A 24,456-nucleotide genomic window follows, 5' to 3' on the forward strand; every position below is an offset into this window, starting at 1 on the left:
GTGACATCACACCTGTTCTCTTTGATGTCATGTCATTTATCTTGCTGCAGGCCAGGTGGTCAGTGTGGAGAAGGGTATTCGATGTGAAAACCTGCCAATCATCACGCCGACAGGAGATGTGGTTGTGTCCAGCCTAAACATGCAGGTCACGTGTGTTTGCACACCCACACACACACACACACACACCACACACACACACAGCACAGGGTTGTAGTATGTGATATTGACCAGCAAGTGTCTAAGTTATGTGTTGCAGGTAACTTATTCGACCGCAGACTCTTAACTCATTTATAGTGAATGAAACGTGTGTGTGTGTGTTTATGTATGACGAATGACTAATAGTTGCATGCAGGAAGAAGATGAAGAGAGGAAAAACATTGTAGGCTTGATTGGTTCATTCTCTAGCAGTATTTGCAGACAAAAAGCAAGTGTATTGGCTTGCTATGTTTTATTGATAGGATTTATTATTTATTATACTGTGCAGTTGGTACAGAAAGTATTTAGACCGTCTTAAATTTTTCACTTTGTTGCAACCATTTGTTAAAAAACATTCAAATTCATCCCCCTCATTAATGTACACACAGCACCCCATATTGCCAGAAAAAAGCCAAATTGTTGAAACCATTGCAGATTTATGAAAAAAGTGAAATATCACAGGCATAAATACTCAGACCCTTTGCTCAGTATTTAGTAGAAGCACCCTTTTGAGCTAATACTGCCATGAGTATTTTTGGGACTGATGCAACAAATTATCACACGTGCATTTAAGAATCCTCTGCCGTTCCTCCTTGTAGATTCTGTCCAGTTTTTGAATCTTGGATGATGAACGTTGGTAGACAGCCATTTTCAGGTCGCTCCAGTGATGCTCAATTGGGTTTAAGTCAGGGCTCTGGCTCGAACATCCAAGAACAGTTTTGGAGTTGTTCAGAAGCTACGCCTTCATTGTTTTAGTTGTGTGTTTAGAGTCATTTTCTTGTTAGAAAGTGACCCTTTGGCCCTGTTTGAGGTGTTGATCACTATGAAGAAAGTATTGGTCCAAGATAACCCTGTACTTGACCACCGTCATCTTTCATTCAATTTCAAACAATCATTCTGTCTCTACAGCTGAAAAACAACCCCACACCATGTTGCTGCCACCACTATCCTTCACTGTTGGGAATGTATTAGACGACAAGTGATGACCATTGCCTGGTTCTCTCCACACGTTCTGGTCAACGTTCTGGTCATCCCAAATGTTTTTCATTTCAGGATTATAGAGGCCACTGTTGTCAGTGGCATGGCCTATCTGTGTATGTCCTCTAAATCTGCCCTCAACATGTCCCTGGTTTGGAGTCCTGCATTTGGGTCCAGCACCATGTCGTATGCCATGACAACTCTGGTACTTTTGTAACCTTGCCCAGATTTGTGCTTTGACACAATGCTCTCTCTGAGCTGTTCAATCAATTCCTTTGCATTCATGATTCTCATTTGCTCTGACATGCATTATGAGTTATAACGTCTTATATAGACAGGCGTGTGGTTTGCCTAATAAAGTCCAATCAGTATAATCAAAAACAGCCAGACTCCAATGGAAGTGTTAGACCATTTCAAGGTTGTTCAGAAGAAAAGGACAGCGAAGGAGTGTCACAGCAAAGGGTCTGAATACTTATGGCTGTGTAATATTGCAGGTTTAATTTTTTTTTATGTTCCTTTTGTTCGGGGTCGCCACAGTGTGTCATCTTTTTCAATCCAAGCCTATCTCATGCATCTTCCTCTCTTAACACCAACTGCCCTCATGTCTTCCCTCACATCCATCAACATTCTCTTTGGTCTTGGTTTCACTGTTTTGCCCATCAGCTCCATCCTCAGCACCTTTCTACCAAAATACTCTATCGCCTCTGGACATGTCCAAACTATCGAAGTCTGCTCTCTCGAATCTTGTCTCCAAAACATCCAACTTTGGCTGTCCCTCTAATGAGCTCATTTCTAATCCTATCCAACCTGCTCACTCCGAGAGAGAACCTCAACATCTTCATTTCTGCCACTTCCAGCTCTGCTTCCTGTTGTCTCTTCAGTTCCACCGTCTCTAATCCGTACATCATGGCGGGCCTCACCACTGTTTTATAATCTTTGCCCTTCATCCTAGCAGAGACTGTTATATCACACCAGAAATCTTCCGCCAGCTGTTCCAACCTGCTCGGACCTATTTCTTCAATTCCTAACCACACTCACCATTTCTCTGAATTTTTGACCCCAATATTTTGAAGTCGCCCACACCTCGCTATCTCTTCTCCCTGTAGCCTCACTCTTCCTCCTCCACCCCTCTCATTCGTGCACATATATTCTGTTTTACTTCGGATAATCTTCATTCCTGTCCTTTCCAGTGTATGTCTCCATCTTTCTAATTGTTCCTCCACCTGCTCCCTGCTTTCACTCCAAATCACAATGTCATCGGCGTATATCATGGTCCAAGGGGACCAAGGGTCAGCCTATCCATTTCCACAAAAATAGGAAGGAGCTCAGAGCTGATCCCTGATGCAGTCCCACCTCCACCTTAAATTCTTCTGTCACACCTAGGGCACACCTCACCACTGTTCTTCTGCCCTCATACATATCCTGTACTATTCTAACATATTTCTCCACCACACCAGACTTATGTATGCACTCCCAGAGTTCCTTTCGGTACTCTTTCATAGATTTTCTCTAGCTCAACAAAGACAATATGTAGCTCCTTCTGACCTTCTCTGTACTTTTCCACGAGCATCCTTAAGGCAAATAATACATCTGTGGTACTCTTTCAAGGCATGAAACCATACTGTTGCTCGCAGATACTTACTTCTAAGTCTAGCCTCCACTACTCTTTCTCATAATTTTATTGTGTGGCTCATCAACTTTATTCCTTTGTTTCGCACCGCTCTGCAAATCGCCCTTTTTCTTAAAAATAGGAACTAACACACTCTTCCTCCATTATTAAAGCATTTTCTCACCCGCCAGTATTTTGTTGAATAAGTTGGTCAAAAACGCCACAGCCAAGACCAACTGCCTTTCCATTTTGTAATCATCTTTAGTGCCTTTCTAACTTCCCCCTTACTAATCATTGCCACTTCCTGGTCCTTTACACTTGCCTCTTCGACTCCTCCTTCTCTCATTTTCTTCATTCATCAACTTTTCCAAGTACTCTTTCCATTTATTTAGCACACTACTGGCACCAGTAAGCACATTTCCATCTCTATCCTTCAAGTGCCACTGACACCTAAAACATATAATTAACATGTTCTTAACCAAAAAAAAAAAAAATCAGCCATAATGGACTCATCCGTTTGTTCACAGTATGTCAAAATGTTGCCATATCTTGATTTTTTTTTTCTTTTTTTTCTCTTCCGCTATGAAAAGTCTCTCTAGGATTTTTTTTTGTTGAAGAACCAGGAAGTGACGTTTTTTGCAGTAGCGGGTTCGAGTGTTTACCTCTATTGTACTGGCGAGAAATTACCTGTTTTTTCCGTGTGTTAGCCAAAATGCCAGCTCGTTGTATTTCTGGCTTTTACTCAAACACTTGAAGGATGGATTCACTCTTTACACGTTTCCAAAAGACACGATTCGTTGTGAAAAATGGATTGCACAGGTGCAAAGTACAATGGCATTGTGTGTTCCAAATGACAGGTAGGTGTGTATAGAGTAATGAAAAAAATTGTTGGGGGGGGGACTAATTTGTCTCAAAGTTTATAGCATTTTTTACGTGATAATTTAGGATAAATGCCCTTGGTCAAACCAGCAAAATCTAACAAAGTACTTGTATTGCTTTTCAGACACTTTAATCACACACAAACCAAAACAAGACAAAACAATAACAAGTACAAAGATAGTTTAGTAGTGTGTGACACGAGCTAACTAGCCAAATGACTTATAGTCACCAAACTTGAATAAATGTTATTTCCAGCGAATGTTCCAGGAAGGCAGTATGGTGCCCGTGTACTTGTCTGAAAGCAGCAGCATTAATAAAAAGCTCTCGCCACGTCAGATGAAGTAATCCTTTTCTCAGAACATAACAAAAGATCCGGGTCATAATAACTTAAAAAAAGTACATAAGTCAGGGGTGCTAAATGTGTCGATGCCCACGGGCCGTCGTTAGGGTGAATCTGGTCCCCGACATCTTTCTAAATCAACAAACTCTTTTCTGGAGGTGAGGTTCATCATGTAAGAGCTGCGTTTCAAATTTGAACGAAATTGAATCATGTTTAGGGGTTCCTCATGGGGATCGAATTTTTCGAAATTAGTCGGATTTTGGTAAAGAATAGTCGATCAGCAATGCGGCCATTTTCCAGAGATTTTTTTCTACGCTATCGTCGAGCAGCGTCGAGAACGTCAGGACATTCCCTGGAACGTTCAGAAGCACTCATGAAATCCTTGAGCAGGTTGACCTCTCAGCTCTAGTTGGTATTTACCTCTCAGTTAACGCAAAGTCATTGAACTGTCAACATGGCTGCTGCGAAACAGAAAGACCCGCGGTATTTTTTGCTTGGGACCGTCCCAACCGCAGATGATAAAGCCATCAAAGGAGCCAAACTTCCTTCCAGAAAACAGATTCTTCTGTCATTCATTGCTGCAAAAGAGGAATTACAAAGACAAGACGTCGCCAAGCCTATCAGGGAAGCCGCAAAATCTGTCGTTCAGGGAGTCGTGATTTTTTTACCAGAAAGCGAGGATACCAACAGATGCGGAAAACAAACAGGAAGACCGCTTAAATGCATCAAAGATTTCAATTCCGAGTTGGAGGAGACGTTTCCATTCTGGCCACGTGATGTCTTCGATCGTATTTCGAATGAAGAAGACCACCTGTTCCTGAAAAAACATGATGGAAACCAGGACGAACGTGATGGGAGGCATTGATTCAAACTTGGACACAACCGAGAAGAAAGTCGCGGAGCGTATCAAACAAAACACCATGTGCATCGAGAGAGAACGGCAACGACGGCTTGAGACAGAAGCAAATAAGGAACTGGTCGAAGACCCGGACGAGTCATCCGAAACAGATAATTCAGACGAATTCGCTCCATCAACATCAACTAGACTTCCCCATAGAAGACTGAAGAAGACTGGCTCAAATATACACATCCCATTTGATGTACTGAAATGATGTGCCAAAATATTTTGCACGTTTTGGAAAATGACTGGAAAGCTGTACCAAACCAACGGAAGAAAATCAGAACCGAAATTGAAAATTGGTATTTGCATTTGTACACTAGACAAACTGAGAAAAAATTAACATTATACTATTGCAGCGTTCTGTAGGTACATTTCAGGATGTACGTTTTGAATGATGGATGTTCATTTGAATGAATATTTTATGAATACATTTTAATCTTTCCTTTTGGCTATTTTTTTTATGACATCACGGATATTTTATTACTCGCAGTCCACTGATGCGAGTAGAAATGTAGGCTTTAATGTGTCAATTTGACTGATGCAATGTTGAGATTTCCATCGCGATGAGGAAACCCTAAACATTGAAATATTTCATCCATTCATTTTACTTTTACATCTCTCCTTACTACCTTTCCACCTGCTCTCTTGGATGCACAATATATCAATCTTTCCCCTAATCACCATGTCAACCAACTTCTGACCATTTCCTGTCAAAGTCTCTACCCTGAGTTGTAGGCTCTGTGCATTCCTCTTCTTCTGTCGACGAATCCGCTTTCCTTCTCTTTTTCTTTGACCCACAGTAGCTAAATTTCCACCAACGCCCTGCAGGTGTCATGACCAGAATGGGGAGTTGGACCCGAATGCACGACTCGGGAAACATGGAGGCAGTTCGGGAAGTATCTTTATTCAGTTCAGAGTCGGTAACCAGACAGTCCACGAGAGTAACAGTGATAATGACATCAGGCTTACGGGGCAGGTCAGGAGACAGGCAGGGGTCAGTACACCGGGAGTCAAGATCAGAATCGAGGAAGTGTGGGAACGAGGCATCAAAGGCAACGATCTGACAAAGCCGGACCGTCCGCTGGGTCCTATAGGTACTGCAGGTAATTACCGGGAATAAGGCGCAGGTGTGCGCCTCCTGAAGACTGCCGGTGTGTCGGGGGACCTGCACAGCCAGGGCAAGGACTGGCAGGATCATAACAGCAAGTTAACATTGCCGGGGGCGGGCGTTGTTAACCTGGGCCACGACCGATCTGGTAAGGTATTCTTTAGATGAAGACTCATATTTGTTTGGTTGCTTTTACGCCGGGTGCCCTTCCTAAAGCAACCCTCTGCATTTATCCGGGCTTGGGACTGTCTTACAGATTGCACTGGGTTGTGTCCCCATAGGGCTGCATTTAAGTTTTATTTTTTTCATAGTAAATAAGATTTCAACAACTCTGCTTTCTTCTGTTAATATAGGGTGCTGTGTGTACAAATTTCTTCTTTTTGAGGGGAAAAAAGGAACTTTTTAGCCAAATCCTGCAACATATGTAAGAGTGAAACATCTAATGGTGTTTGAATACTCACAGTATATTGCTTTTGCTATTATGTAATGTACTATAAGAAAGCAATTGTGTTGATGTGCTAACTATGGGTTGTCAGGTTGACGAGGGCATGGATGTGTTGATCACGGGACCTAATGGCTGTGGGAAAAGTTCTTTGTTCAGGATCCTCAGCGGCCTGTGGCCTGTTTACGGTGGTGTTCTTTCACGACCAGAACCAGAACACATGTTCTACATACCACAGAGGTATACATACTGGCTCTCCTTTTGTGTGTATTACTACAGTGGAACCTTGGCTCCTTTGTAAATTGTAAAGATAGGTACTGTCAATACTCTTCACAGACGTATGCCTTGAAATACAAGTTAAACTAGTTGCTTGACCATGCGCATAACTTAAAACACAAATCGTCTTTACCCACTGCAATGGATCGATAAAAATGCCATAAATCTATGCAACCCCCCCCCCCACAAAAACTCCAACACATTTTTGTGATGTTTAATGAAAAAAATAGCACTTTATTATACTCTCAAAAAACAGTCACAAGATAATTAAGTAGTATTCAGAATGAAACCACTTTTGTCACAGCTTCTTCACTCATGCTTATACTGGTGTGTGCCTTGGTAACCCGGACCTACTGACTGAGCTATGCTTTACTGGCGGCTCAGCTCCTCTCTGGTCTCTTCTTTGTAGGGCAGTAATAGTTGTTGTTAACTGGAGAGGATGTATTATTATTTAGTCTGTCAAGATGTGTTACAGCAGTGTTTGCGTTTAGTTATCTGATGCTTGTTGGGTAACTACATTGCCAGATAAAATAGTATAATAATAATTTTTAATCTGTGTCCCTTTGGAGTTTCCCATTGTGTATTGCCATTCTGGGAGTAGATGCTGTGTGATTACTGGAAATACACGTCATTCTGTTATATATTTAGTTTGATAGTAACCTTCAGCCAAGTGTGGCAATGAACATCTTGAACCCTCTTTTTTTAAAGAATATTTACATATTATACTGTATGTGCCAACCTGCTGCCTGTTGAAAAGTAAGATGAGTTATCTGCAACCATACAGCGTTTGTGTCTCAGGTTTGCTCTTTGCAAGTCAAAGCAAGAAAATGTCACAATGAGGGCTCGTTTCTTGAAAAACTCACAAGTGTGGTCACTTTTATGTCAATGCACCACTGTATATGTAATCTACAGAGCATCTCTATTGAAGGGTCTCCATGTGAAAGGGGCTACACACTAATAATAAAAAATAAATGGTGACGAATAGGAACTACCGCGGCTATCAAAATGGAAAAAAAAATCTCCATGTAATCGATGTTTAAACTGTAAATTTACTGCTATGGTCCCAAAACACTTTCATTCAGGCGTGTCCCAGCTGGAGAAAATCAAAATTATATAAGGGCAATTTTGAAATGATATGTTTAAAATGATAATAGCCAGCTGCTGTCATTGCTTTTTCATGATGATGTAGTGGAAGGGTTTTTGTACGTCACGATGGTAGCGTCAATGGCACTGCAAAATTTTATGGTTGTCTGTATGGCTTGTTCACGCCATAATAGGGGGATACTGCAAGAGAACCTTTTATATCTTTGAGAATGTCCAGGTCCTCTACCTTCTCCTGGAGCATTATAACTTTCCTCTGCCACTTTGGCTATTTGACAGGAGCCTGAAAAGTATCATACCCTTTGGGCTGAAGTCACCTTGTTGGAAACTTATTCCATTTCTGGACAACATCAATGCTAAATGCTGCTTCACCATTTTTGCTATGGACTCTGCGATCCACAATTTGAAATGTGTCGATCCCAGAGCCCTACTTTGTTTTTTTTCCATAAGCATATCTTTCACGTATTCAAGACCTAAACTCAGTTGCTATTTATAGACCATGAGCAGAACTTTAAAATCTATTCTAAAGCTGAGTGGAAGCCATTGTAAAGACTTGACAATTGGAGTGATATACTCTGACTTCACTGTTTTGGTCAGAACCTGAGCTACAGCATTTTGAATGAGCTGGAGCTGTTTACTGCTCTTTTTGAGAAATTCCAGTCAGACAGAGGACCATTACAATAGTCAAGTCTACTTGAAATAAATAGGATGAGCTTTTCCTGGTCTTCTTGACACATGCAAGCCTCACTCTGGATATGTGGTAAAAGGCACTTTTAGGAGATGATTTGACATGATAGTTGAAAGTCAGGTCAGAATCTATCAGAACACCAAGGTTTATGAGTTGGGCTTTATAAAAACTGGAATTCCCTTTTCTTTATCAACAGACAAAAACCATTATCTCAGTTTTGTTGTGGTTTAGCTGAAGAAAAATTTGGCTCATCCAGTCATCTGCTTTAGATCGTGAAACAACACCTCACTCATCTGGAGACATTGCTAAATATAACTGTCATCTGCATTGGTGTGATAGTCAACAGGGTTCTGAAAAAAATGGACACAAGTGTAGAATATTCAGCCTGAGCAGAATAGTTTAATGCCGACTCATTACATTTCAGTCCTTGGCCCTCCCACCGCCGTATCAGGTTTTTCTATTAAGACCGGTTCCTTGCTCTCACCTGGCTACCTCAGACTGCATTTTGGTATGCCTCAACCACATTGGCAGGGCACTGGAATTGACTTAGAGTTCTGCTGTGTCCTACTTGCCTGTGGCCACTTCAGGTTGGAGCTCGAGGTTGCTTGTGAGTCCGCAATTTTGCACAAAATGTTTCCAGTCTGAGGTTGTATTTTTTTTTTATGAAAAATCTATTTGAAATACAGGAGAATTGAACTTACTTCGGTGATGGTAGTGTGATGTTCCCGGTGGTTTTACAAGCTCAGCCATGCAGACTTCCGTGTATTGGACACACACCAGCATTTACTCTTGATTTGAAATAGAGAGCTCTCCAATTCATTTTTAACATTTGATACTACTAGGGGGAAAACAATTGGTCAAATAATAAAAATCTGTAGGAGTGTGCTGGCTGTACAGACACTGTTATCAATCACACGCTGCGTCTGACCACCTGTGTGTACACGCAAATAATTTATCTCTTTGGTCATGCCTCCTGTTAATACACGATCTCTCGCTGTTACTATCCTGCTGTTCACAGTTGTGAAATAATCGTGAAATTAATTTAACGCCATTAGATGGTGCCAGAGAGGGTTGATTTTTTTTTTTTTTTTTTTTTTTTTTTTTTTTTTTCAAAAGAAAATGTTAATATTTGTTAATAATATTCTACACTCAGTTCATGGACAGTTTAAACATCCATCCATTTTCTGATTTCAGTACCAGCATCCCTGAGTAGACCTTACCTGGGAGGCTAAGGAGTGTGATCCCCTTTTAGTTCAAACTCCTCCTACTGTCCCCCCTTCTTAAAAAGAGGGTCCACCTCCTTGCCAATGAGGAGCTTTTTATCCACCTTGGTGACCAACCCCAGAAATCGGAGAGCCTGCCTCAGGGAACCCAGACTCTGCATCCTCATGGGAAGGTGTGTCGGTGGAATTGAGGTCTTTGATGTACTCTCACCACCAACTCACAACGTACCAAGTCGAGGTCAGCAGTGCCCCATCCTCACTATACACAATGTTGATGTTGCACTGCTTCCCCTTCCTGAGACGCCAGAAGCAGGACCAGAATTTCCTTGAATCCGTCTGGAAGGCTTTTTCCATGGCCTCATCGAATTCCTCCCCTGGCCGAATTTTTTTCTTCAACAACCAACTACTTTGCCAGCTGGTACCCATCAGCTGTCTCAGGAGTCCCACAGGCCAAAAATGTCTGATAGGACTCCTTCTTTAACTTGACTGCATCCCTCACCATTTGTGTCCACCAACGTGTTCGGGGAATTTCGCCATGACAGGCACCGACCACCTTACAGCCACAACTCCGCTTGACCACCTTTACAATAGAGGCATGGAACATGGTCCACTCGGTCTGAATGTCCCACACCCAGAACATTACTAAAGTTCTTTCGAAGGTGGGAGCTGAAATTCCTTCTAATGGGGGATTCTGCCAGACGTTCCCAGCAGACACTCACAATAAGTTTGGGCCTGCCACGTCTGACTGGTATCTTCCCCCACCATCGGCACCAACTCACCACTTGGTGGTAATCAGTACACAACTCCACCTCCATCTCTTCACCTGATTGTCCAAGACATGCGCTCACAAGTCCGATGACAGAACCACAATCTTGATGATAGAACTATGACCTAGGGTGTCCTGGTGCCAAGTAGGTATATGGACACTCTTATGCTTGAACATGGTGTTTTTTGTGGACAATCAGTGATGAGCACAGAAGTCCAATAACAGAACACTGCTTGGGTTCTGATCAGGGGGGTCGTTCTTCTCAATCACCCACTTCCAGGTCTCACTCCCGTTGCCCACGTGAGCATTGAAGTACCCCGCACAATGATAACACCATGATAAGGTGATGGCTCATGGACGGCGTGTTTGAATTTCAATTTGGCTGAAATTTTCATTTCCATGAAGATTCCACTGTACTTCTACTGTTGTTTCTATCATGGAGGCAGTGTGTGACTTTCAATTCGGCTGAAATTTCCAATTCCACGAAGGTTCCACTGTACTTCTACTGTTGTTTCTATTGCCACTGTTCCAAGACAGAAGACAGAAAGAAACTCTGTGTGCTATGCAGGCCCTACATGTCTGAGGGGACGCTGAGAGATCAGGTGATCTATCCAGACTCTGTGGAGCAGATGGCACGCAAAGGAATAACAGACATGTTTTTGGGGAAGATTCTTTGCACCGTGCAACTTCTCTACATCCTGGAGAGGGAGGGAGGTGTGTGTGTGTGTGTGTGGTGTGTGTGTGTGTGTGTGTGTGTGTGTGTGTGTGTGTGTGGTGTGTGTGTGTGTGTGTGTGTGAGTGTGTGAGTGTGTGAGTGAGTGAGCTAGCCAGTTACTTGCTGCTTGTCTTTGGATCAGGTTGGGAGTCAGTCACTGACTGGAAGGATGTCCTGTCAGGAGGAGAAAAGCAGCGTATGGGAATGGCTCGCATGTTCTACCACAGGTGATCCAAAAAACACACGTGGATGCATTGAGTGGGGTCACATGACTCATCCTACTTGAGACAAATGTCTCACATAGGCCCAGCTATGCTCTACTAGACGAGTGTACCAGTGCAGTGAGTATCGATGTGGAGGGAAGCATCTACCAAGCCGCAAAGGAAGCTGGGATATCCTTGCTCTCGATCACCCATAGACCTTCGCTCTGGTTAGAAGACACACACAATGTATAACAATTTTGTTTCCAGCCAGACCTGCTGCAGAGCTCCATGAAGCCGGCTGAGGCCACACCCTGACGCCTCCTCTCCGTCTTAATAGGAAGTACCACTCTCACATCCTGCAGTTTGATGGAGAAGGTGGTTGGCGCTTTGAGCATCTAGATGCGACCACTCGTCTTTCTCTGCAGGTCAGTATGCACTTCTAATTAATATAATATAATTTCGATAAATAATGTTTAGGAGAGGGCTGAGGCCCTGTAGCTCAGTGGTTAGAGCACTGGTTTGATAAACCAGGGGTTGTGGGTTCGTATCCCACTGGGGGCCTCCACTCCCTGAGAAGGGTTGCGTCAGGAAGGGCATCCGGCGTAAAAATTGTGCCAAACATATGTGCGTTCATCTGAGATGACACGCTGTGGCGACCCCGAAAGGGACAAGCTGAAAGAAACTTTAATGTTTAGGAGAGGGCTACTGAACTTCCTTTTTAAAGTAAATTAATCTTCCTGGTGTGAATTATTAATTATGTAATTATTAGGTATGTGAATTATTGGCTCTTGTTATACACCATCCATCTATTTTCTTAGCCGCCTATCCTCAAAAGGCTTGTGGGAGTGTTAGAGCCTATGCCAGCTGTCAATGGGCAGGAGGCATGGTACACACTGAACTGGTTGCAGGGCACATTGAGACAAACAGTCACACTCACAATCACACCTATGGGCAATTTAGAGTGTCCAATTAATGTTGCATGTTTTTGGGATGTGGGAGGAAACCAGAGTGCCTGCCGAAAACCCACGCAGGCAGAGGGAGAACATGCAAACTCCATATAGGCGGGGTCGAGATTGAACCCTGGACCTCTGAGCTGACAGCTGACTGAATTTGTCTTGAACTTTTAATGCCAAAATGTCCAACATGTTGTCCAACAATATGTGTCCAACATGAAATGTCAAGGTCAACACATAAATTATGCAACTCACGTGATTTTTTTTTTTTAAGCTTTTTGTCTTCATTGTGAGGCATTTTTGTCTTTCCTGTTAATAAAACGAAATGTATTCTAGTGAGCCACCACCATTTGATTTGCTCTGTCAATAAGGATGGCCTTTCACGATGAATGCCAAAAATTGTAAGTCGTCAACAACATTTTAAAAATAGGACTGGAGTTAATTGACGGACCCGCGCTGCTAGATCATATGACTCTTTTGTCAGGAAGTCACAGCACCAAAAAGTCTTGCTGAGTCCGCATTTCAACTTGTTGAAGGTATGGGCTTTAAATTATGTACAATCCATCCATTGATTCTCTTAACCACTTGTCCTCACAAGGGTTACAGCCATGCTGGCAACCAACTCAGCTGAGTTCGTCAGAGGGACACTGTACACCCTGAACTGGTCAACAGACAATCGTAAAAAATAATTTGCACTCACATTCACACCTATGGTATGCTATTTAAAGTCTTATATTAACCTACTATGCATGCTTTTGGAATGTGGGAGGAAACTGGAGCACCCAGAGAAAACCCATGCAGACACAGGGAGAACAAGCAAACTCCACAGTGGGAGGCTGGATTTGAACCTGGGACCTCAGAAGTCCAAAGATGATGTGCTAATCATTTGGGCACTGTAGCGCGCAAAACAATTAACTAGTTGTTTAAATTGTGTTAATTGGCCAAATAAATCCAGGGTTATAATCAATGATTTCCAACATATTTTACCTCAAAATATTGTCACCCTAGGGGATGTTAAGGAAAGCACTTGCGAGCAAAGAAAAAGTTCAATTCAAATTCAATCAAAACTCACTGCTATGCCAGGAACGTAAAGGAAAGTCTTTTTTGAGTAACAGTGATCTGAATCAGAGAGTGATAATTTTAACAATGAAGTGGCCAAAAAACAACTAAATCCAACTAAAACGCAAATGCTTCCTCCAGGTGGACAAACAGAGAAGGGACACACTGGAAGTGTGAATCCTGTGATAACTCCCTCTGGATTTTGAAGTCGCTCTAATGGTTTGTTTGTAAAAGTGCCTGAGGAATTACCTGTATTTGACTCTAAATAATTGTATAAAATTTCATTGTCTGCTAAATTTTCACATAATATTTTGGAATTTACATATCATATTTGTATTCTGTCATAAAAATGTTTGTACAAAATGTGTGTGGTTGCATTCTTCCTTTCTCAGCTTCCACCACATGGTTCTCTGCTCAATCTTTGTCTTTGTCTTCTTAATCTTCCTCCCCACCATTCTGTCATCCAACACACCACCATCCTATGCTTTCAAGCTACACACTCCCCTTACCACTACCTTCACATATTCACATTTTCTTCCTCTGACTTTATTTTTTGTGTGTTTTAGGGTCCAAAGTGTTACGATAGTATGTCAAAATAAAAATGACACCAAACAAGGCAAGTTAAGTTTTAGACGCAATATAATGGTAAACAGGCGGCACCGGCTGTTCAGCTGGAAAGTGTTGGCCTCACAGTTTTGAGGTCCCAAGTTCAATCCCGGACCCGCCTGTGTGGAGTTTGCATATTCTCCCTGTGCCTCCGTGGGTTTTCTCCGAGCACTCCGATTTCCCCCCACATCCCAAAAACATGCAACATCAATTAGATAGTCTTAGTTGCCCCTACGTGTGATTGTGAGTGCAGCTGTTTGTCTTGATGTACCCTGCAATTGGCTAGCAACCAGTTCAGTGTGTACCATGCCTCCTGCCTGTTGGCAGCTGTGACAGGCTCCAGCAGTTTCTATGAACCTTGTGAGGCTGAGCGACTAAGAAAATGGATGGATGGATATAATGGTAAATACAAAAGTAGCAACTTCACTCTAGTGGGTGTGTCCTGTTTTTTTGTTTCCCCAACAAAAGCAAGGCAGGATATTTTTTTTGTTGTTTGTTTAATAAGTGTCTTGGCAGTTATTGATCATATTTGATGAAATGAACAACTTTTATCCTTTGCAACATTTTTGTCACCTTAATAACAAGCTCTTACATGTCACCGTTGCAGGAAGAGAAACTGCGTCTGGAGAGTCAGCTGTCAGGAATTCCCAAAATGCAGCAGCGTTTGTCGGAGCTCTGTGTCCTGCTGGGGGAAGACCATGGCAACGCCATGGCCGACCATGGTTCTCTGTCCTGAGAGATGGCACGCCAAGGATGATGGGCAGGGTCTTCACGAGATTCTTCAGGATCAGGAAAGATTGATTTTTAAGGGGAAATCCACTGGTTTGCAGTAACAATGTATCCAATAAGTCATGTAATATGTACTCTATTTTGACAATGTGATGTTAAATCCTCTTTCATTTAATACTGTTTTGAGAAGATTTTTACATGCGCGGATGTGAGGTGTACTGTGCCGCAACAAAGGCTCGATGACATGGGACATAATTTATGCCCAGGCTGATTTCTTGGATTTATACTCATCTGATGAAGAAATAGCAGTATCGGTTGATTGTGAAGACGGAGGAATACTTCCATAGACACCCGTGAGCAGCACAGCCGTGAGCGGCACCGCCGCTCGGTTGATCAAAAAGACGGAGGAATACTTCCATACACAGCTGTGAGTGGCACAGGCGTGAGCGGATCGGCCGCTCGGTTGATCAGGAAGATGGAGGAATACTTCCATACACAGCCATGAGTGGTGCCGATCCGGGGTTTGGAGGTTCGGTGAGTTCGCTCCCCGGCGAGTGAGCTCCAGGACTTGGGGAGCAAGCTCACGCCTCGGCCGCTCGGTTGATCGGGAAGACGGAGGAATATGTCCATACACAGCCGTACAGCCATGAGCACCACTATGGAAGTATTCCTCTGTCTTCCTGATCAATCGAGTGGCCGAGCTGCTCATGGCTGTGCTGCTCCCAGCTGTGTATGGAAGTATTCCTCCGTTGTCCCGATCAATCGATACTGCTATTTCTTCTTCACATGAGGATAAATCTTGAGAAATCAGCACTGGGCATAAATGGTGTCCCATGTAATCGAGCCTTTGTTGCGTCACATCCGCGCACGTAGGTCATGTGAGTCGTGAAAATGGCAGCGCCCCTGAAAATTCGTAATTGTTGATAAAAATTCTTCTCAAAACACTATAAATGAGAGAGGATTTAACATCACATTGTCAAAATAGATTACATATTACATGACCTATTGGATGCATTAATGCAAACCAGCGGATTTCCCCTTTAGAGGAATAGTCCGGTAAACAATGAAAAGCCTTAATCCGATAGGTCATGTCATATTTACTACACCTTGACATTTTGAGGTTAATCCGAAATCATTTAACGGTGTTTTTATCGGCAATTAAAAATTTTAATGGGTGCTGCCATTTTGATGAGCCACATGACCTACTTGCGCGGATGTGAAGTATTTTGTGCGTAAAAAAAGAAACGTGCAGTACCACCACCATCGGACACGTGAAAATGCCCCACTAAATCACGAAGTTTTCCCATAATTCAGATAGAAATAATGTGAGGAAGGCTCGAGAAATAATGTGAAGAAGGCTCGATGGCATATTCTGCCCAGTAAGAAAAAATTTAAGGACCCAGTGGCTAGCAACACTTTTACAGTACAATGTCTTTCATTTCTTCTTTTAAATAACATTGTTATGATGTTGCTCACCAATGATGACAAAAGTACTTCTAACCATTAATGCGACTTCTTGTGCTTTCATCCTTCATGCAGGCATTGAGACTTCCATCCGTTAATCGTCAATGTCATTAATTTTGATTTGCCATCATGTTGGTACGATGGTGAACAGTTCTTGCCGACAAAGGCATGTCTTTTATTAGTTTGATTATCTTGTCTTTATGCGAAGTTCGCAAATTGTTGATTGGCAACATCAAGTACAAATGCTTTTACATAAATGCATGATTTTTAGTATGTTATTCATGAAAAAATGGCAGCCGGTATGGACCCATCATTTTTTTCACCACAAAACATGGTTTTGACGTATATGGATTTTTGTAACACCCGCCATGAAAATCCTCTCGAGGGATTTGTTTTCGAAAAGAAAGTGAGGTACAGGGTAGTAGCGCACTCAAGCAGTCTCATCTTTTGATACTAGTTTTACCTGCAGAAGCTCATTGTTCCTTTGTGTTAGCCAAAATGCCGGCTCGTCGTATTGCTGGATATTGCTTGAGGTGGAGGTGGATCGGGCTGGGAGGTGGTTTGGCCGCATGAGGTTTAGCCATGATCTGCATATTATGTAAATACGGCTCGAAACGATACGGTAATATTGCCCCGGTCACTTCACTCGGTTGTGAGATGTTCTCTTCTTCGAAAAGAGCTTCCGTGTCAGAAGGGGCGTGTTCGTCTCCCATAGTGGGTTACACAGCGTGTTTTCAATGGTGAATGTCCCAGTGTGACGTCACGGACAGAAGATGCAGCCAATATGGCGACCATTTGGATGTCGTATAAGACTTCCGCAACTTTGCACATGGATGACGCACTCTCCGCTCATTTATTTTTCCAGATAGACATTGAAGTGAATAATGTTAATATTTTTCATTACAATATCTATTTTAGAATGTTTATTGGATAACACTTGACCTTTAAACACACAGCAAAACCCTCCCTCTCCACAAATGCTGTCCATTCTTGTTGAAAACTTCGGTAATCCTCATATTTTTTTCTTTTGAGTGATGTTTCTCAAAAGTTTCCAGAATTACTGTTCCACACAATTGTCATTCGACCGTTGTGCGCCTATGATTAGTGAGTTAGACTCCGTGTCATTCCCGTCTGAAAATCAATCCAAATATTCACCATTATTTACTTTTGCAAATATTCAGCATTATTTACTTTTGCAGGTTCAAATATGTATGGACATATTCCTCCGTCTTCTATCGTCTTTGATCAACTGATGCTGCTATTTCTTCAGAAGATGAGGATAAATCCGAGAAATCAGCGCTGTCCGTGATTGTGTTTGCGCACAGGAGACATCACTTCCTGTTTTTTAAGTCATGTGACTCGCCAAAATGGCGGCGCCCATGAAAATTTGTAATTGCCGATTAAAAACACAAATAATTTATATCGGATTAACTTCAAATTTTCAAGGTACAGTACATATGACATGACCTATTGGATTAAGGTTTTTCATTGTTCAGCGGACTATTGTTTTAAGTGTGATAATTGCAATATTTTTGGTCAAAGAAGAATACCTTTATTTTTCACTGAAGATCTCAGACATGGTGTTTTTAAGATACTTTTCAAAATAAACGTTTGAGGGGTAAAATACAGTGACAACAAGACTCCCTAAAATCCTTCAACCCCATTTGCCTCATGTTTATACTTCATATGTATACGCAATACATGTTCGTCGTGAAAAATGGATTGCACAGGTGCAAAGTACGAGAGCTTTGTGCGTTCCAAATGTCACATTGGTGTGTATAGAGCTACTAAAATAAATAGTTGGGGGGGTGGAGAGCCCAAGAATCCGTCTCAATGTAACAAAAGAATCGCGTACGTATGAGAGGGGTGCTAAATGTGTCAATGTGCACGTCGGTGCCGTGTCCGCCGGTCACTCTTCGTCCGAGCTTCCATGTCCCACAAGGCGCCACCAAAGCGGTGCTTCGTGGACGAGCCGGCAGCCAAGCCGTGTGCCTCGTGCAGGAACCGGCCTATCCCAGCTGTCAATGGGCAGGAGGCGGGGTACACCCTGAACCAGTTCCCAGCCAATTGCAGGACACATAGAGACAAACAGCTACACTCACAATCACACACAGGGGCAATTTAGAGTCTCCAATTAATATCGCATGTTTTTGGGATGTGGGAGGAAACCGGAGTGCCCGGAGAGAACCCAGGCAGGCGCGGGTAGAACATGCAAACTCCACACCGGGAGGGCTGGGATTGAACCTGGGTACTCAGAACTGTGAGGCCAACGCTTTCCAGCTGATCCACCGTGCCACCCATATTGTCCCACATTTTTGGAAACTTGTAAAAAATGTAAACATTCATAAACTTCTTGCTAAGACTCATACTTAACCTAAGGTGCATTTGATTTCCACTGATCATTCTTGAAAAGCTTGTGCAAGATCAATGGGGTTCGCCTATTGTAAATTTAGATGATTGAAAAGCATTTGGACACGGTGGAGCATCTGTAAAGCGTTGACCTCAACAGTTCTGGGGACCAGAGTTCAATTCTGGCTCTGCCTGTATGGAGTTTGCATGATCTCCCCATGCCTGCATGGGTTTTCCCTGAGCACTCCGGTTTCCTCCCACATCCCAAAAACATGCAACATTAGTTGGACACTCTGACTTGCCCCTAGGTGTGATTGTAAGTGTGACTGCTGGCTGGCAACCAGTTCAGGGTGTATCCTGCCTCCGGTCCGTTGACAGCTGGGATAGGCTCGTGCACTCCCATGACCCATATAAGGATAAGTGGATAAGAAAATGGATGATGGGTGGATGGATGGATGGATGGATGGACGGATGGATGGACGGACTGACTGACTTTGGTGCCTGTCACCCCCTGCTGGATTACCTATAAAATGGTTGTGAGAACAAGAATTGTCACTCAGTACATGAAGGTACTCAGTGCATCACATCATAATATTAATAATCAATGCCCCAAGTGTTTTGTCCTATTATCTAAAAGCGTATGAAACATCTCCAACAATGATCCATTTTACGTACCGCTGATCATGATCGGAGGCGTGCTGGAGTCTATCCCAGCTGACTCTAGGTAAGCAGCGGGGAACGCTCTGAGCTTGTTGCTCGTCAATAGCGGACATAGAGACAACCATCCACACTCATATTCACATCCACAGGCAATTTAGTTTTCAACTGACTGAAACGTCCACGATATTTGTTTTATTTTGATTGATCAAACTTATTTAAGGCTTTATTTAAACTACTTGCATGATTAGTGTGGTTTTCAAAGTGTCCCTGAAGGCAACATGTATTTGGACAGCCATCATTTGTGAAAAGTGTCCCCCTAATGCAGGCATGATCCATGACCTGGTCAGGGATGTCAAACTCATTCTAGCTCAGGGGTAATGTGGGGGAAAATCCATTCCCAAGAGAGCCACACCAGAAAATCTTGGCCTATATAGAACAAGTTGGATACTTTAGAATTTAAAAAAAATAACTTAATGATTTTTTACATTGTTGTATTCTTTTCCTTTCAAATTGTCCCGTAAGGAGTCGCCACATATTTTTCCATGGAAGCCTATCTCCGCATCTATCTATCTCATGCCAACTGGCCTCATGTCTTCCCTCACAATATCCATCAACCTTCTCATTGGTCTTCCTCTTGCTTTTTTGCCTGGCAGCTCCATGCTCAAAACCATTCTACCAATATACTCAATCTCTTGGCTCTGGACATGTGCAAACCATCGAAGTATGCTCCCTTGTACCCTGTCTCCAAAACAGCCAATGTTGGCTGTCCCTCTAACGAGCTCATTTCTAATCCTATCCAACCTGCTCACTCGTAGAGAGAACCTAAACATATTAATCGCTGCCACCTCCAGGTCTGCTTCCTGTTGTCTCGTTAGTACCACCATCTATAATCTGTACAACATGGCTGGCCTCACCACTGTTTTATAAATTTTGCCCTTCATCCTAGCAGAGACTCTTCTTTCACATAACACACCAGACATCTTCCGCCAGCTGTTCAAACCTACTTGGACCTGTTTCTTCACTTCTTTACCACACTCACCATTGCTCTGGATTGTTGACGCTAAATATTTTAAGTCATTCAACCTTGCTATCTCTTCTCCCTGTAGCCTCACTCTCCCTCCACCCCTCTCATTCACACACACAAATAAATAATAATTAATAAAATATGTTCACTCCTGCCATTTCCATCCAACTCCACCACCATCTGTCCCTCCCAAAATTCCTTTCCTGGATGCAGTACTTACTCATCACCTCTTCATCACCCCTGTTTCCTTCACCATCATGTCCATTACAATCTGCACCAATCACAACTCTGTGTCTGGGATGCTCAGATCTGCTTCATCTAGTTCCTTCCAGAATCTCCCTTTCAACTCGAGGTCACATCCTACCTGTGGGGCATAGCCGCTAATCACATTATCCAAAATACCCTCAATTACAAATTTCAACCTCATTACTCGATCTGCCATTCTTAGCCAGCTCTTTCTTGATAAATAACCCCTACTCCATTTCTCTTCCTGTTTACTCGATGGAAAAATAATTTAAACCCCTGCATGTAAACCTCTAGCCTTACTACCTTTCCACAGTCTCTCCTAATCATCATGTCAATTCAAATCATATTCAAAGTTCCTACAGTCAGTTGTAGGCTCTGTGCATTCCTCTTTTTCTTCTGCCAATGAATCTGCTTTCCTCCTCTTTGTGTTTGACCCACAGTAGCTGAATTTCCAAAGACACCCTGCAGGTTAATTGTGCCGGGGGCGGATGTTGTTAACCCAGGTCACGACTGATCCAATATGGGATTTTTTAAATTAACGCTCCTATTTGTTTGGCAAAGTTTTATGCCGGATGCCATTCCTGATGCAACCCTCTGGACTTATCTGAGCCTGGGACCGGGCTACATATTTCACTGGCTTGTGCCCCTATAGAGGTGCATTTTTTCTTTCTTTTAATACAGTCCCACAACATCACTAATAACCCAAAAACATTTTTAACTTTTTTTTTTCCCCAACTCCAAGGACAAAGAGCACAAACACAATGCCTGTTCTTCACATATCACAGAATTATATCAGGGTGTCATTTCTCAGACTAAAATATATATAAAAATAACTATAATTATATATATATATATATATATATATATATATTTATAATCTGTTCCCTCAACAAGTGCAAGAGTGTACACTGTCATAATACTGTGTAACAACATTGTTGGACCCTAATAGCTGTTTGATCAAGTTATTCAGGTGCTTTTTAACATCCACCATAAATGCAAGGTCCTGTATCAGTTCTACAGAATGAAATTCTCACACTGGTTTGCTATTTTCTTCCATGAACGGTCCCACTTTCTTCTTGTAAATCCAAAGTAACGCCTCAGCACAGCATCTCGGTTTAACCTTAGTATGGTGGGCCATAGATGTGGTCTTTCTCTCTGTAAAGGTTGTGAGAGCCCAGTATTTTATGTGGTACTTAATCGTTTTAGAACCACTGTATGTCATCCTATATTAGTATTATTCGTCAAACATCTGCTGGTGTGTGTTGGTCGAAAAGTAAAACGGAAGTCGCAATACCCGCAACCGTGCCGGCGCAGCACAGGCGGGCGGGGAAGGGTCCTTTGTGGACCTGTTGTGAGGTCACTCAGACGGATCGTACCACGAACAAGTGTATAGCGCGGACTGCCAGCACGGTTGAGGTGAGTGCAACCGAAACACGCAGGTTTTTTTCCGGTCCAACGTGCGATTCCGAAGGAGGGAAGTTTGTGCGGAAGCTTCTCGCTGTCTTATTACGTCTTACACTTGAAGACTGGACTCGAGTCCAAACAGAAAGAAGAGTGTCCTTGATTTGATTCAACTACTTGGTAATTTGTGAACGTGTTTGGTGTCAATCATAACTGAATCCGAAATGGAGGATTTGAGCACAGTGTTTAGAGTGTTTGGAATGTTAAAATGAAATGTGCAACACAGTCTGGTAGATGATTTGATCTCTTTGAGCTTGTTGGTGTTGTGGTTCCGAGCAGAAACAAAATAGTTCTCATGAGTGGCAGGAGGTAAAATCCAATATTTGTCCCCGGTTCATCTGCGCCAGGAATAGTTGACATTGCAATAGTGTAGACTAACTCGTGGCTTTGAAATTCTTTTGAAACAAAGTACGCCAGAACAATCCAAAGTCGAACAAAACAAAAAAACTATGAGACTAAGGCGCTCAAGCAAGTGCCTGCAACCCTTTGCGCTTGCCTCTTGCCTTTTGCTGTGGCTACTCTGGAAAATAAGTCATGTCCGTCCGTCTGTCCATCCATCCATCTTCTTAGCTGCTTATCCTCAAAAGGGTCGCGAGAGTGCTGGAGCCGATCCCAGCTGTCAACGGGCAGGAGACAAGGGTATACCCTGAACTGGTTGGCAGTCAATAGCAGGGCACATACAGACAGAGAGTGCACTCACAATTACACCTAGGGGCAATTTAGAGTGTCCAATTAATGTTGCATATTTTTGGGATGCGGGAGGAAACCAGAGTGCCTGGAGAAAACCCACGCAGGCACAGGGAGAACATGCAAGCTCCATACAGGCGGGGCCGGGATTGAACCCTGGACCTCAGAGCTGTGAGGGCAATGCTTTACAGCTGCTTCACCATGCCGCCTAATCACTATTTAATTATTTGTAATGTGTTTGTGTCATACATATCCTCTCCTCGTGTTTTTCCCATCAGTGATTCTTTGGCTAAAATCTCCACTGTTACCTCACAATAATTCCTCTGATACAAATTAAGTACCAAGGAATACAACGTAAATTACTTTTTTATTTTTTATTTTTTGCTCGTTAGTTAAGTCTTCTTCACACAGCAAGTCACTTGCCTTGGTGACTGAATCTTGGATTGAAGTTTGTGGGATAAAGGAGTTTTGTTGAGCCTGCAAGCTTGATTTTAACTGCTGAGCCGTGCCATCAGTTCCTGCTTTGATTAGGTATCAGCATAATCAGCAGGCATGGTAGAAAGTGACGGCTTATGTTATATTCCTGTAAAACCGCAATCAAGAAATTAGATACACAGCCTTTGAACAAACTTAAGTGAAAATGTATTTAGAAGTCCATTCTATGTTAAACCCTTGGCACCCATTATTGACTATTGGCCCGCTCATGGTTTGAAGAAGAGTTTGGAGCAGTAGCAGAGTAAAAACAGAACAGCCAAGTCCAGACAATGTATCACTGTACTTACGGCGTTACCTGCTGGAACCACTGGGAATTAAAGGACCAACTGGTGGAACCATTGGGCCTTCCTTACAGGACGAGTTCAAAATGAATGTACCAATCTTTGGTGGATTGGATTGAAATGAACAACAGGGTGAATGTGGCCTGGGGGCTGTAGTTTGTCCACCCCTGACCTACGAAATAGTTTGGTGATCTCTCTCACTTCAGAAGTACAACCATCCATCCATCCATTCACCCATCTACTTAGCTCCTTATCCTCACAAGGGTTGTGGGGAGTGCTGGAGCCTATCCCAGCTGTCAATGGGCAGGAGGCGGGGTACACCCGGAACTGGTTGCCAGCCAATCGCGGGGCACATAGAAACAAACAGTCACACTCACAAACACGTCAAGGGGCAATTTAGAGTGTCCAATTAATGTTGCATGTTGTTGGGATATGGGGGGAAACCGAAGTGCCCGGAGGAAACCCAAGCAGGCACGGAGAGAACATGCAAACTCCACATAGGTGGGTCTGGGATTGAACCCGGGACCTCAGAACTGTGAGGCCAAAGATTTCCAGCAGCCACCTCAAAAGTACAGTGGTGTGAAAAAGTATGTCCAAATGCTTTTCAATAATTAAATTTATCGTAGGCGAACCCCATTGATATTGTGCAAGCTTTTCAAGAATGATCAGTGGAAATCAAATGCACCTTAGGTTAAGTATGAGTCATAACAAGAAGTTTATGACTGATTAAATTTTTTACAAGTTTCCAAAAATGTGTGACAATATGGGCGGCACAGAGGATCAGCTGGAAAGCGTTGGCCTCACAGTTCTGAGGACCCAGGTTCAATCCCAGCCCTCCCTGTGTGGAGTTTGCATGTTCTCCCCGTGCCTGCGTGGGTTTTTTCCAGTACTCCGGTTTCCTCTCACATCCCAAAAACATGCAATATTAATTGGAGACTCTAAATTGCCCCTATGTGTGTGGCTGTTTATCTCTATGTGCCCTTCAATTGGCTGCCGACCAGTTCAGGGTGTACCTCGC

At 42.9% G+C, this 24,456-nt stretch overlaps 2 protein-coding genes across 19 annotated transcripts in view; both read left to right on the plus strand.

Annotated features, from left to right (window-relative positions):
• Window positions 1-17,873, plus strand: part of abcd1 (ATP-binding cassette, sub-family D (ALD), member 1) — a 43,649-nt gene extending 25,776 nt beyond the window's left edge. For 7 of the 11 annotated variants that reach the window (XM_061806060.1, XM_061806058.1, XM_061806049.1 and 4 more), the window contains 7 exons: window positions 51-145; window positions 6,547-6,692; window positions 11,075-11,220; window positions 11,364-11,448; window positions 11,526-11,651; window positions 11,762-11,849; window positions 14,650-17,873. In XM_061806060.1, the coding sequence (XP_061662044.1) occupies window positions 51-145; window positions 6,547-6,692; window positions 11,075-11,220; window positions 11,364-11,448; window positions 11,526-11,651; window positions 11,762-11,849; window positions 14,650-14,778 (815 nt within the window). In that variant the 3' untranslated portion in view covers window positions 14,779-17,873. Of the gene's footprint in view, window positions 1-50; window positions 146-6,546; window positions 6,693-11,074; window positions 11,221-11,363; window positions 11,449-11,525; window positions 11,652-11,691; window positions 11,850-14,649 lie in introns of those variants that run through there. The other 4 variants (XR_009792846.1, XR_009792847.1, XM_061806062.1 and 1 more) reach the window with 4 other exon arrangements.
• Window positions 17,874-21,601: 3,728 nt separating this feature from the next.
• Window positions 21,602-24,456, plus strand: part of plxnb3 (plexin B3) — a 266,957-nt gene continuing 264,102 nt past the window's right edge. For 3 of the 8 annotated variants that reach the window (XM_061806204.1, XM_061806230.1, XM_061806243.1), the window contains exon 1: window positions 21,603-21,930. The gene's annotated coding sequence lies outside the window, so the exon portion shown is untranslated. Of the gene's footprint in view, window positions 21,931-22,023; window positions 22,096-24,456 lie in introns of those variants that run through there. The other 5 variants (XM_061806273.1, XM_061806282.1, XM_061806283.1 and 2 more) reach the window with 4 other exon arrangements.

This window comes from Syngnathoides biaculeatus, chromosome 2 (assembly GCF_019802595.1).
Source record: "Syngnathoides biaculeatus isolate LvHL_M chromosome 2, ASM1980259v1, whole genome shotgun sequence".
Lineage (NCBI taxonomy): Eukaryota > Metazoa > Chordata > Actinopteri > Syngnathiformes > Syngnathidae > Syngnathoides > Syngnathoides biaculeatus.